This window comes from Saimiri boliviensis, chromosome 2 (genome assembly GCF_048565385.1).
Source record: "Saimiri boliviensis isolate mSaiBol1 chromosome 2, mSaiBol1.pri, whole genome shotgun sequence".
Lineage (NCBI taxonomy): Eukaryota > Metazoa > Chordata > Mammalia > Primates > Cebidae > Saimiri > Saimiri boliviensis.
In genome coordinates this window covers 168143589-168155928 of record NC_133450.1, presented here as the reverse complement: position 1 = coordinate 168155928, position 12340 = coordinate 168143589, and the positions used below count along the sequence as shown (strand labels likewise).

Here is a 12340-nt window from a genome sequence, read left to right as displayed (position 1 = left end):
AGGGAGAATATAAGCCCTTGATATCCAACTGTCACTACCCCGTAAGTTTACTTCAGCTTATGGGAGGGTGGTGAGGATCATATCTTATTTATCTGTATTATCCCAGGATCTATATATTCCCAGGATGAAGCATAATCTTAGATCCTCAGAACATGCTTGATTGACTGAATGCTTCCCTTTTTTTGTGTTGGCTGCCAGGAAGCTCAGAGGTAAATTGAATGCTTAAATGCAGTAAAAAAAAATTATGTGTGGCAGAATTATAATTGTCCTAAACTTTAAAAAAAGTGAGTCCCTTTGATTCGTTTTGAGATGTTTACTCTGAGCTGTGTAATAATGTATTTTATTTGCTTATTTCCTGGTTGTAAAATGTGTTCCTTAAAGAAGTCTAATAAATGATTTCAGATAAGCTAGATGTTACTGTACACATTTATCTCTCCCTGCAAAACAACTATGTTCATCCTAAATATATGTCCAGGCAAAATGAAATACAAGTAATATATTAGGGCAGACAACTGGTGTATTCTCCATTGGCTAAGCGCAACACAGTTTTACAGTGACATGGGAGAACGTGCTCCACATAGTCATCTGGGGACTCTTTATATCTACACATTCCCTTATTCTGAAAGTGTTCTAGTCATACAGGAAGTGAGATATGGAAGAAAATTAGGGGACATCATGCCATAGGTGTGAAGGGTGTATACCTCTCATATACATTCTAGTGGCTGAATCACAGTCATATGCCACTTTAAGAGAGGCCAGGCAATAGAAACTTTAGCTTTGCACCCAGGAAGAAAGAAAATAAGGTTGACCAGTGCATTGCCAGACTCTGCCCCATTTGACATGTGATTATTTTCTAAAAGGATTTTTGAAAACTTATACAAAGTAGGCACATTAACCTGTAAACATTTTCAGTTCAAATTTTTTCCTCTTTGTGTCTTCTTACAAAACGGTGTTTTATCACTGTACTTTTTTTTAACATGATTTTTTTCAAGTTGCTGCATAACTTTGTAGCCGTAATTGTTTATCTCTAAACAAGACTGTACTGAATAGTTGATTTAAGCATAACCTTAAAATTCAGCATTTGAGTGTTTCCATTTGAGAGCTGTTATTTATAACACTAAGCTTCCCAATTGCTGTGTCTTCTGATTTGCACAGTGGCACAAATGATGTTGAGATCATTCAGAGAAGTTTAGGAGGACATTGTCTATAGTTGACTCCAACCTATACTCTGCCCTTACAGTGCTGAAAAATTGCATCACGGCAAGAGCCAGTTGCTCTTCCTCCCCTCAGATCTATTTCCTGCTCCTGGTGAAATGTCTTGTGGGTGCTTTTTGTTTCCCCCGCCTAGTTCATTCTTCTTACTTCCTTAATGTGTTCATCTTGCTTCTCTCTGTAGCATCTGTGGCTAAGGTTTTGATTTAAATTTAGAATGGTCTTTGATTCTATGTAGGATTGAAGTTGCATAGCATTTTGAGATAAAAGCATAGTGTACGAAAAGACCCAATTTAGTCATCTGAAACAGCGTTTCCCAGTCATGGCCCTACTGACATTTTGGGATGGAGGATTCTTTGTTGCAGGGGACTCTCTGGTGCATTGTAAAATGTTTAGCAGCATCCCAGACCTCTGCCCTCTAGAAGCCAATAGCAACTCCCAGTTATGACAACCAAAAATGTCTCCAGGCATTGCCAAATGTCCCTTGGGGAGCAAAACTGCCCGTCATTGAGAACCACTGATTAAAATTATACCACTTTGATGGTTTCTCTGTATTTCTTATTTCCTCAAGAAACTGAATATCTTAAAAAAATTTTTTTTGGCCACTTGTGTTTTTAAATTCAGAAGTGGCTTTTGCATTTACATCATGTGTTTTTCTTTTTGGATATTCATCCTTTTGGTATTAGTTCATAAGAACTTCCTAGATACTAAAGACAGGGAACAAAATAATGCAGTGTTGAAGAGCTTGCGCTCTGGAGTCAGATGGCTTGAGTACAAATTCTCACTCAGTCTTTTATTAGTTGTGTAACACAAGCTAGTTAGTTAGCATTTCTCTATCTTATTTCCCCATTTATAACCTAGGGATATGAGAAGACCATATCTCACAAGATTGGTGTGAAGGTGTAAGGGCCCTTTGTTCTATACCTGACACAGAGTGGAAGCTCTATATGATCATTTTTTAATGGACCTCAGGTGAACAAAATTGATTTATAATCCCTAGTTTGTGAAACTGTATCATTCGTCCATGTGCAACCCACTTCTCCCTTCATCAGTCATACATTAAAAAAAAAGTGATGAAATATGCATAACATAAAATATACTGTCTTAGCCATTTTTAAGTGTACCAGTTCATGGTGTTAAATATATGCATGTTGTCCATACAATCTCCAGATTTTTTTGTGGGGGTGGGGGTATGGAGTGTTGCTCTGTCACTCAGGCTGGAGTGCAGTGGTGTGATCTCAGCTCACTGCAATCTCGGCCTCCTGGGTTCAAGCGGTTCTCCTGCCTCAGCCCCCCAAGTAGCTGGGACTACAGGTGCACACCACCATGCCCAGCTAATTTTTGTATTTTTAGTAGAGATGGGGTTTCACCATGTTGGCCAGGATGGTCTCTTGACTTCATGATCTGCCTGCCTTGGCCTCCCAAAGTGCTGGGATTACAGGTGTATGCCAATGCGCCCGGCCCCAGAATTTTTTCATCTCAGAAAACGAAAAGTCTGTATCCATTAAATAATGACTCCCCATTTTTCTCTCCTTGGCAACCATTGTTCTATGTTCTGTCTCCATGAGTTTACTCTAGGTACTTCACATAAGTGGAATCATATAGTATATATCTTTTCATGACTAGCTTATTTCACTTAGCATAATGCCCTCATGGTTCACGCATGTTGCATGTGCCAGGACTCCCTTCCTTTTTAAGGCCGATTGATATTACATTGTATGCATATATCACATTTTGTTTATCCACTCATCTGTTGAGAGGCACTTGGATCGCTTGCATCTCTTGGCTATTGTGAATAATCCTGCTATGATTATGGTTGTATAAATATACATTTAAAAGTATCTTATGAACATTTGTGCGACTACCACACAATTGAGGGACTGGAATATTAATAATAGACATCTTCCTTATATTCTCCAGAAAAAAATACCATCCTACATTTTGTATTATTTTCTTAATTTTGTTCATCATTTTCTTGGCTTCCTCATATAACTAATGAATGTTAATAAACTACATCTGTCTTGTTCCATGAAGCTGTAGTTGATTTATTTTGCTACTGCATGAAATTCAGTTGTGTGAACAGAATGCAGTTTGTGTATATTTTCACTTTTTGAAAGGCATTTGCGTTGTGTGTGATGTTTTCAATTACAGACAGTGCTGCAGTGACCACTTGGGTGCATGTCTCCAGGGTAGCAGGGCAAATGTTTCTTTCAAGTACACAGCTGGGATGGAATTGCTGGGTCAAGGCATACATGAACATTCAGCTCTTTACGAAATAATGCCAAATTGTGTACCAATTTACGCTGTCTCCAAAATTGTATGCAAGATTCTCTTGATCTATGTCTTCTTCAACACTTTGTACAGTCAGGCTTCTACATCCTTGTCAATCAAAAAGTTATAAGATGACAGTTTATCATACTTCCGTAATTACTAATGAGATTGAGCATTTAAAATTATCTTTACTGGCCATGTGAATTTCTTTTGTAAAATATCTGCTCATGTCTTTTGGTTAATTATTTTTATTCATAATAGTTATATAAACCTTTCTGTGTCATATTAGTTTTGATTTCTGTACAGTTTTGGCCTCTGTCTTCTGCCTTTGCCTCGGATATATTTTTTAATATGGTTCTTGGCTATCACCTCTTATGTCATGTAGGTGATATTGTCATCTTTACAAACCCACTTGTGGTGTCTAAAGGTGACAGAAGTTTCTTAACGACCACCACTCTCCTGGCTGTGGACGGGACGAACAAGCCTGAGGAACTGCAATATGTCATCACCTCCCCTCCACGGTATGGTCAGGTCGAATATGTCCGCTATCCTGGAGTTCCCATTACAAGCTTCAGCCAAATGGATATAGCCGGGCAGACAGTTTGCTACGTACAGAAGAGCAAGGTGACTGTCTCCAGTGACAGATTCAGGTGAGCCCCATGGAGACTTTTCAAACCCCTTCTTTGGATTAATACTTACAGAAAAGGAGATCTGTTCATGTGCTTCACTATCATAACCATTTTACAAAATATGTATATCTTTTAACATCATGTTGTATACCTTAAATATACAGAATGAAATTTATTTTTTTAAAAAAAAAGGAAAGAAAAGGAGAAAAAATGAGTCATTTCAGCTCTGGTGCAGCTATGTTTTTCTTTTACTGCCTTGCTGTATCTAAGGTGAAGCCACACAGTTAAAATGACAGCAGTAAAGCAAGAAATTTTTGGCCTGTTATCAAAAAATAGACACAGTAAACAGATCCTAATGCAAGTTCCGCTACGAGGAGAGATATGAAGAGCTGAAGCTCCCAGCTAAAGATGGACCTGGAAAAGTAATTTTCCTCTTTTGGGAGTATGTTTTTCTGTCTGATGAAAAGCATTTATTAGTAAACATTTGGCATAAGCAGACACTGCCTTTTGACACAATGTGTTTTGGTAACTATATCATAAATCCTGTTGTCATAAAATAGATCGTATTTTCCCATAGAAACAATGTGATAATTGGGAGCTGTGCACCTGTTCTAGAATTCGGTATCAAATAAATCATTGGAATGAATAATAATCTGGTGAAAAGGCAAAGATATAAAACATTGATGAAAATCTACATTCATTTAAAATATGGAAATTTGTTTCAAGTCACATAAAGCAAGAGCAACTCTGGAAGATCTATAATCTCACAGCTCTCAAAGCTGGCTGAACCTGAGGTCCTGGAGAGAAATACAGGTCACAACGCCAGGCATCAGGACTGGGAAACGTTGGACTTTGAGGGAACCATTGTACACAATCCAGTTTTGAGTTTTGTCAATTCAAAAGGAGGCCCTGAGAGCATTGGTTTGTTTATTGTACACCCACACTTTTGGCTCCTGGTACAGTTTTCACCATGACACAATACAGTCTTCTAAAGACCACTATAAAATGACATAAATGGAGCATATTCCTCTATTATTCAATGGGTTCCCATAAACTATCAAGTATCCCTGACACACCCATGTTCAGATATCACTGTCCTCTGTCTCACTTTTACCTATCTAAATTCAATATATCTGCTCTGACAAACACTGGTTAAATGTCAGGAAAGAGGATGCTGCTCACCTTTTTAGCTTTAAAATGATTTTTGAAAGCTGATTTGGATAATCCAACAAAATGAACACTCCCAGAATGCTGGAACTAATACCTTATTTTTTTTCTCTTGATAAATGTCCCTTAACAAGCAGGTAATCATTTAATTGACCAATATCTTAACTAGTTCAGTCCTTGCGTGTTGCTAGGCATTCACTAAAAAGCGAGATGTGGGGATTCCTTTTCAAGCCAGCTCTTTTGTTTGAGAGGTGGAATATCGAAGTTAAGATATAGGCTTGGGGGCAAGAACTGCCTGAGTGACTCACAACTCTGTGACCTTCATCAGGTTACACAACCTCCTGTGCTCTTGTTTCCTCTTCTATGAAATGGATTGATGCTCACAGCACCTGCCTCACAAGGTTGTGGGAGGTTTATATGAGCTTGTGAACGTAAAGCATTAGTAGAACAACACCTCACATGTAGGAAGAACTAAGTAAGTGTTAGCCACTATTATTGTTGTCATTGTTGTCATTATATCCTTGCCTTGACTACCTTCTTACTTCCAATAGTTACAACAGCAAGCATGATCCTGAAGGAGGAAAGGAGTTACCAAGAGGAGCAATGATTGTTCTTTTTTTCCTGTTTGCTAATGGAGGCTGGGTGCTTTTTGGCTTAATACATTTGTATCAGATCCAGGGCTTTTAATTTTACACTCATTTCTGGAACTTCTAGCTTCTTTCCTTTCCTGCTTCCCTCTGTCAATGCCCACAGGACAGTCTGCTGAAGACATTAGTAACTGTCTTGAAGAAACCAGTGACCTTGTTGGAGAACACAGGAATGAATGCATAAAGATGTTGAGAAATGAAGGTTAGGTATTAATCGAGTGGTGAGAATGAAGAACAAAACCTCCACCTGTAAGGACTGGTGATACTTTAAACATTTCCTAATTCACATCCAGATTAAGTGATATTAGATGGCATTTTAGAAATAATTTATCCCAGGAATTTCTACATTTTTAGATCCTTAGAGAATTGCCAGAGAGAACTACAAAATGCGAATTCTTGGGCCTTACCCCAGAGAGGCAACTTTGGTAAGGCCAGTCTCAGGCCCAGAAATCTGTGTTGTTGAAAGGTACCTTCAGGTGATTCTGATGGAATCAGGACTAGCCATCAATGGTCTGGTCCAGTCTGTTGTTCTGAATACGTTCTGAGGAATCTCAAGAATTTATGGAAGTTGAGGCTGCATGTGGTGGCTCACGCCTGTAATCCCAGCACTTTGGGAGGCCAAGGTGGGTGGATCATCTGAGGTCAGGAGTTCGAGACCAGACTGGCCAACATAGTGAAACCCTATCTCTACTAAAAATAGAAAAAATTAGCCAGGAGTGGTGGCGGGCACCTGTAATTCCAGCTACTCAGGAGTTTGAGGCATGAAAATCATTTAAACCCAGGAGGCAGAAGTTGCAGTGAGCCAAGATCATGCCACTGCACTCCAGCCTGGGTGACAGAGCGAAACTGCGTCACAAAAAAATAAAGAGAAAGAAAGAAGAATTTATGGAAGCCTTTTAGGGCCTCCCAGAGATAAAATGAAGAGATGAATTGAGGTTCTAGGGCCTTCAGCCTAATGTACTAATGGAACGTAGGTGTGTGTTTTATGTGTGAGTGTGTGTGGATGTTAATGCTTTGTTTTCTAATTTGTTTTGCACTTTGGGCTTCCAGGCAAGGTGTTCCTTTAGCAAAAAGGCTGTGATGCCTTAGGAGGTTGGTATTAATATGTTTCTAACAGCTCTTCATATTTACTATTTTCCTTTCCTAACAGAGAAAGTACAAACCACAGGCCCCAACCCATTGGGCAACAATATTTAGCAAGCATGAAAAATATTGTTTTCTTATTTTTTTAATAGTATTTATAGTGTTCAGTTTTTAGTAGTTAAAAGGTTTCCTCTAAATACACTGATTTAAGTTAAAAATTGAATTGATAGAAAGCAAACTAGTAAATAATAAGTGCACACATAAGTACAGGCATATGGCAAAAATATGGTGGTGTTTCAATGACTCAAGATTAGGAAACAAGGTTTTAGGGAGAAAACAAATAACACAGGCTGAAAAGCATTGATTTGGTCCAATCCCTTATTTACACGTCAGAAAGTTAGCATTGCTTGAACACCTGCAATACATCAGAAAATGTCTTGGACTCTTTCTTTGTATGTTATTTTTCTTAAGCCTCATGCCACCACCTTGTGAGAGATACAATAGTGTTCCCATTTTACATATGAGAAAACCAAGGATCAAAGAGGCAAAGGAAGTCACCTACACTCACATAACTGAGTATCACTGCTGAATTTGGGGCTCAGAGCTCATTTCCAGGGGAAGGTTCTTTCCATTATACCTCATTGTACCAAAAATTTGTGGAGAATATGCATGTGTGCGAAGGAACCTCCTCAATGTGTCATTCTGATATTTGGCCAGCAGTTTTACATATTTATAATGGAAGAACCTAGCATCTGCCCAAGACCCAAATTTTAATCTTGTCATTTCACTAACCCAATCATGGACTGCTGTGTTGTTTGTCAAGTGGCGCTAAACCAAAGCTGAAAGCCTGTTTTAATGAAAGTGTGATCATAGTGCTTTTTAAAAATTAAATATATGCAACCAATCTAATCACCTAAATTTATGTTGCTTGCTGTCAAATTTGGCAAGGAATTTGGCTGGGTAGAAGAGATAAATTTTGTGGCAGAGGATTTTTCCCCTTTCCCTTTTTAATGTAAGCTATGGCAGCATTAATTAAATGGGGGAGTTTAATAGTCAGATTTTACCTTCTGCAAAAATATTTTGTGAATCATAAATTTCTCCTGCATTGTTTGGTGCTGCTGGCCTGGAAGAAAGATTTGGCAGCATGTTCTAGGACAGATGACACCGAGTGATTAGCAAGCTGACTTCAGCTGCTGGCAGCCGGGTACTAAAAGAACATGCTAATGTCCTCCATTTTGACATGCCGGCTGGACTTTTTTTTTTTTTTTTCTGAGGAGCTGGCGCTATTTATGATTCCATTTTTATCTCTTAAATGCCATGACAGATGGCAGCTTCTTCAGCCAACTCTATTGCCAGGCAATGCAGAAAGCTTGAAAGCACCGTGGTAATGGTGAAATCAGACCAGGCAGGCACCCCAGACAAATCTGAGAGTCATTCCCCAAATTTCATGAGAACGGTGGTCATCTTGGCTGCATCTCTTCTCAGGGGGATGTATTAAGGGAAATTAAACAAAATGGACCCACAGAAGGAGCTGCTACCACCAACTTCTTCACCTCAGAATGGATACCAACATAGCCATGACTTTATGGTTTTAAACCTGGAGAATGTATTTGGAGGATCTGGGGGAGGGGGTATTTGGAAGAGGTTCTGATCGGTCAGCTTTTGCAGATGTGAACAGCACTGACCTTGTTTCACTTGTTCTGCTAGCTTTATTTCGACTGGGAACCCAACCATAACCATTCACTCTGCCTCTCTCTGCTAATGTCTCTCTGCCTGTGAGTAGTTTGCACTGTTACTTGTGAAAATGGAATGATGTATTTGATCCAGTCATGTTTAGAAATTGCATCCTTTTCACCCCTGGCTTATTAGCTTTAGGTCAGCACAGACAGCTGCCTCGGTGTCCCAGATGGGAGCAGTGGCCTCAGAAAACATATTTCTTGCTCTTCTGTGGTCTGTGGCCTGCATGCCCTCGCTCCCATCTGTCTGATGGCAGGCTGCCTGTTCCCAGTGTGGGCAGATCGCCATCATCTGGCAGGGAGGGGTTTGAGATGGACAGGCTCCATCATAAGACAACTTCAGTGACCTCAGAAAGGTCATACATGCATCGAGTAGATGTGGCCGTTCCAAGGTGGGTTTTGAGGACCCCGTCAGGCATTTTTGCAATTCAGTCTCCAGAGAGGAAAGTCAGAATTCGAAATTCAAGATGGCCGCCTCTGATGGCGTCCCTGGCCCTCACTCGAGCTCGCGTTTGACTTTGTTGCTCTTGTTCCCATGTCTCTCATGTTTTCTTCTTTCTTTTCTGCTATTTGACATACTTTTAGTAGTGCACAATGTCTATAGCTGTACAATTAACGCTAATGCTAAAAATACACATCCTTTGGCTTACATTTGCACTAACGTACCAATGGCTGATTTAACACTCTCCACAGAGCACATTTGATACAGGGATCTGGTAAGGAATAGAGAGCCAGTCTATTTGTGAAGCAGGGTAAATGAGAGGTGTGAAACATATTTCTGGAGGGGGAAAATGGGAAAAAGGGAACTCAGAGGCACTGAAGGAGCACCTAGCCTCCTCCTTATTTTATCGTGGATCAGATAATAGGATCTAAGGGGAATATGAAAAAGTAACAGAAAAACAATAGAATAAAGGCATAATTCTGTGAAAGGCTCTGCCTGAGAAATAAAGCATAATTTTATACCTAAAATATATATCAATGGACTTTTGAAACTGTGGAGGTGACTAAGTAAAAAGTTTGAAGAACAGACATAGTTTTTCTAGGATCCTTTTTTTTTCTTTTTCCTTTTTTCTTTTTTTAAGATGAGGTTTTGCCGTGTTGCCCAGGCTGGTCTCAAACTCCTGAGCTTGAGTGCTTCACACACCCCAGCCTCCCAGAGTGTCAGGTCTACAGACGTGAGTCACTGCGCCTGATCTCTTTTTCTTTTCTCTTGCTTTCTTTTCTTAGTTTCTTTCTTTCTCTCTCTCTTCTATTCTCTCTTTCTCCTTCCTTCCTTTTTTTCTTTTTCTTTTTTTTTTTTTTTTTTTTTTTCAGGATCTCTTATCTGTGTGGCCCAGGCTGGAGTGCAGTGGCACATTCATGGCTCACTGTAGCCTCGACCTCCCAGGATCAAGTGATTCTCCCACCTCAGCCTCCCTAGTAGCTGGGGTACAGACATGCACCACCACACCCAGCTAAATTTTGTATTTTTTTTTCGTAGAGAGGGTTTTGCCATGTTACCCAGGCTGGTCTTGAACTCCTGGACTCAAGCCACCTGCCCGCTTCAGCCTGCCAAGGTACTGGGTTTATGGGTGTGAGCCACTGCACCAGCCTCTTTTTAAAATAAATAATTGATTTTATAAACACCTCATGGTCCAGTGATGAAATTGCCCAATTTGCTAAAAATATACTTATCAAAGCTTTAGTTTTTATCAAAGAAAAACTGATTGGTTTGTTTTAAGGAAACTATGTGATTTTGCTCAATCTGTAATGCTAAAGGTAGTTGAATACCTTTATTCAAACTGTGAAAAATAATGCTGTGGGAGAAATAAATCAGGTTTCATTCTTTATAAGTCCAGCTGTGTGAAATGTCAACATTTATTTGTTGTATTTCGCTTAGCAGTTTTAACTTTTTGGACATAGATTTCTTTTTCTTTGTATCACATCAGACATATTTTCCTTGTTGTCAGTCGTATTGACTAGATAATTAAAACTAGAAAACTTCAGCCTAGCCTTCAAAGCAAAACCAGTACTTAGCCAGACTCATCTCTTTTTACTTTCTGTCTAACTGCCCTCCCCGAGTCCAGGGTCTCAGGCAGGATGGTTGACTCGTTGCTCTCACACCACTTAATTGCAGGTCTCTTTATGCTCGAAAGGATCAATGCTGAAACCCTGAAGGACAAGACATCTTTCATGAAGGATAAAGAGATTGTTAGTCAAATCTGCCAGATGTGTAAAATAATTACAAACTCCATACCTTCTCTAGTTAAAAAAGAACCTCCAAAGAAAATATGTAATTTGTATATGTGTATACAATTTATATCTAAAAATGTTATATATAATTGATGTATTCTACAAAAACATTATTTTTAGAGATTTTTGTATTAGTGGAATAGAAGACTGTATCCTCCATGAATATTTCCAGCAACTATGGTACGTGGAGAAAAGCTAATAAGACACAACTCTTTGATTATTTCTAAGTACATTTCTTTGGTGTATAGTGAATTTGTCAGTCCCATTTGGTAGTAATGATTTCCTAACTTTTTGGAGTTTTAATATTGTGCCTTGTTTGCATGATTTCATGATACTCTTAATTCTTATTGAAATAAAAATTACATATTGAGATGCTACAAAGATCATTTAAATCAGTGTTATTGTGAAATTGGCTTCAGTAGGTAGAATGTGATTTCATGATCAATATAATCAGAAGCATAGTTTACTATCACAAAACTAAAATTGTAAGAAAGATTTTGCTTATCTCAGATGTGTATCATTTCAGCTTTCTTTTTATAGTTTTGCAATGGTACTCAGGCATCACAAATTTTTGGTGGTGGATTGCTAAACCAGCATTTATTTTAAACTCTGCAAGGGTAGAGGATGCAAGAGTCCAAAGACCTGTGTTCTAGTCTCAGCTTCATCTGCTATCTGCCTTATGATCTTCCACCAACTTACTGAACCTTTCTTTGAAGCAGGGAAATAATCCTTATGTAATGTAACTGTCATCTGTCTTCTAGGGAACAAATGCAGAAGCTCATGTAAACTGTAAGAGATTAGGGCCTCCCGTAATATTTTAGAATTGGTTGGTACTCTATTATCTTCTGGTTCATCCCCTTCATTTTTTCAGAGTAGTGAAAACGAGGCCTGGAGGGGAAGGTGAGTTAGGTGAGATTGCATGTCTGAGAAATGTGATCTGCTATTAGCTAACTTCAGCCCATTCAGCACTTCATTGTATTGGCCTCCCAGTTATCAGACTTAGAACTTCAGTTTATTACACTCCCATGAAAAAAATACAATTGAGAAGTTATAAATAAATAAAGAGGGTATACGCTTCACATTCATATGGTGAGTCTCATCGGATATGAAATTTGTATTTGGGTCAAGGAACCACATTAAGCACTGATGAGCCTGAGGAATATGATTGTCAGAATTTGCCTGTTCCATCACATAGGTCTGTCATCAGTGTTATTGGGAAAATACTCTTGGGTGTAGAATGGTCCATTTATGTGTTACTCCAGTGACTGGTTTAATGATAGGTGTTCTTCTGCAAGATCTGCCCTTGATTATTCATTTGAGTCACAACACGACATATCCTTTAGTAAAGGTGTGTATTATCATT

At 38.9% G+C, this 12340-nt stretch overlaps 1 protein-coding gene across 9 annotated transcripts in view; it reads left to right on the top strand.

Moving 5' to 3' along the window:
• FREM1 (FRAS1 related extracellular matrix 1) overlaps window positions 1-12340 on the top strand; it is a 171709-nt gene that overhangs the window by 108006 nt on the left and 51363 nt on the right. For 6 of the 9 annotated variants that reach the window (XM_074394856.1, XM_010338740.3, XM_074394857.1 and 3 more), the window contains one exon: window positions 3869-4133. In XM_074394856.1, the coding sequence (XP_074250957.1) occupies window positions 3869-4133 (265 nt within the window). Of the gene's footprint in view, window positions 1-3868; window positions 4134-6032; window positions 12338-12340 lie in introns of those variants that run through there. The other 3 variants (XM_039475198.2, XM_010338741.2, XM_039475203.2) reach the window with 3 other exon arrangements.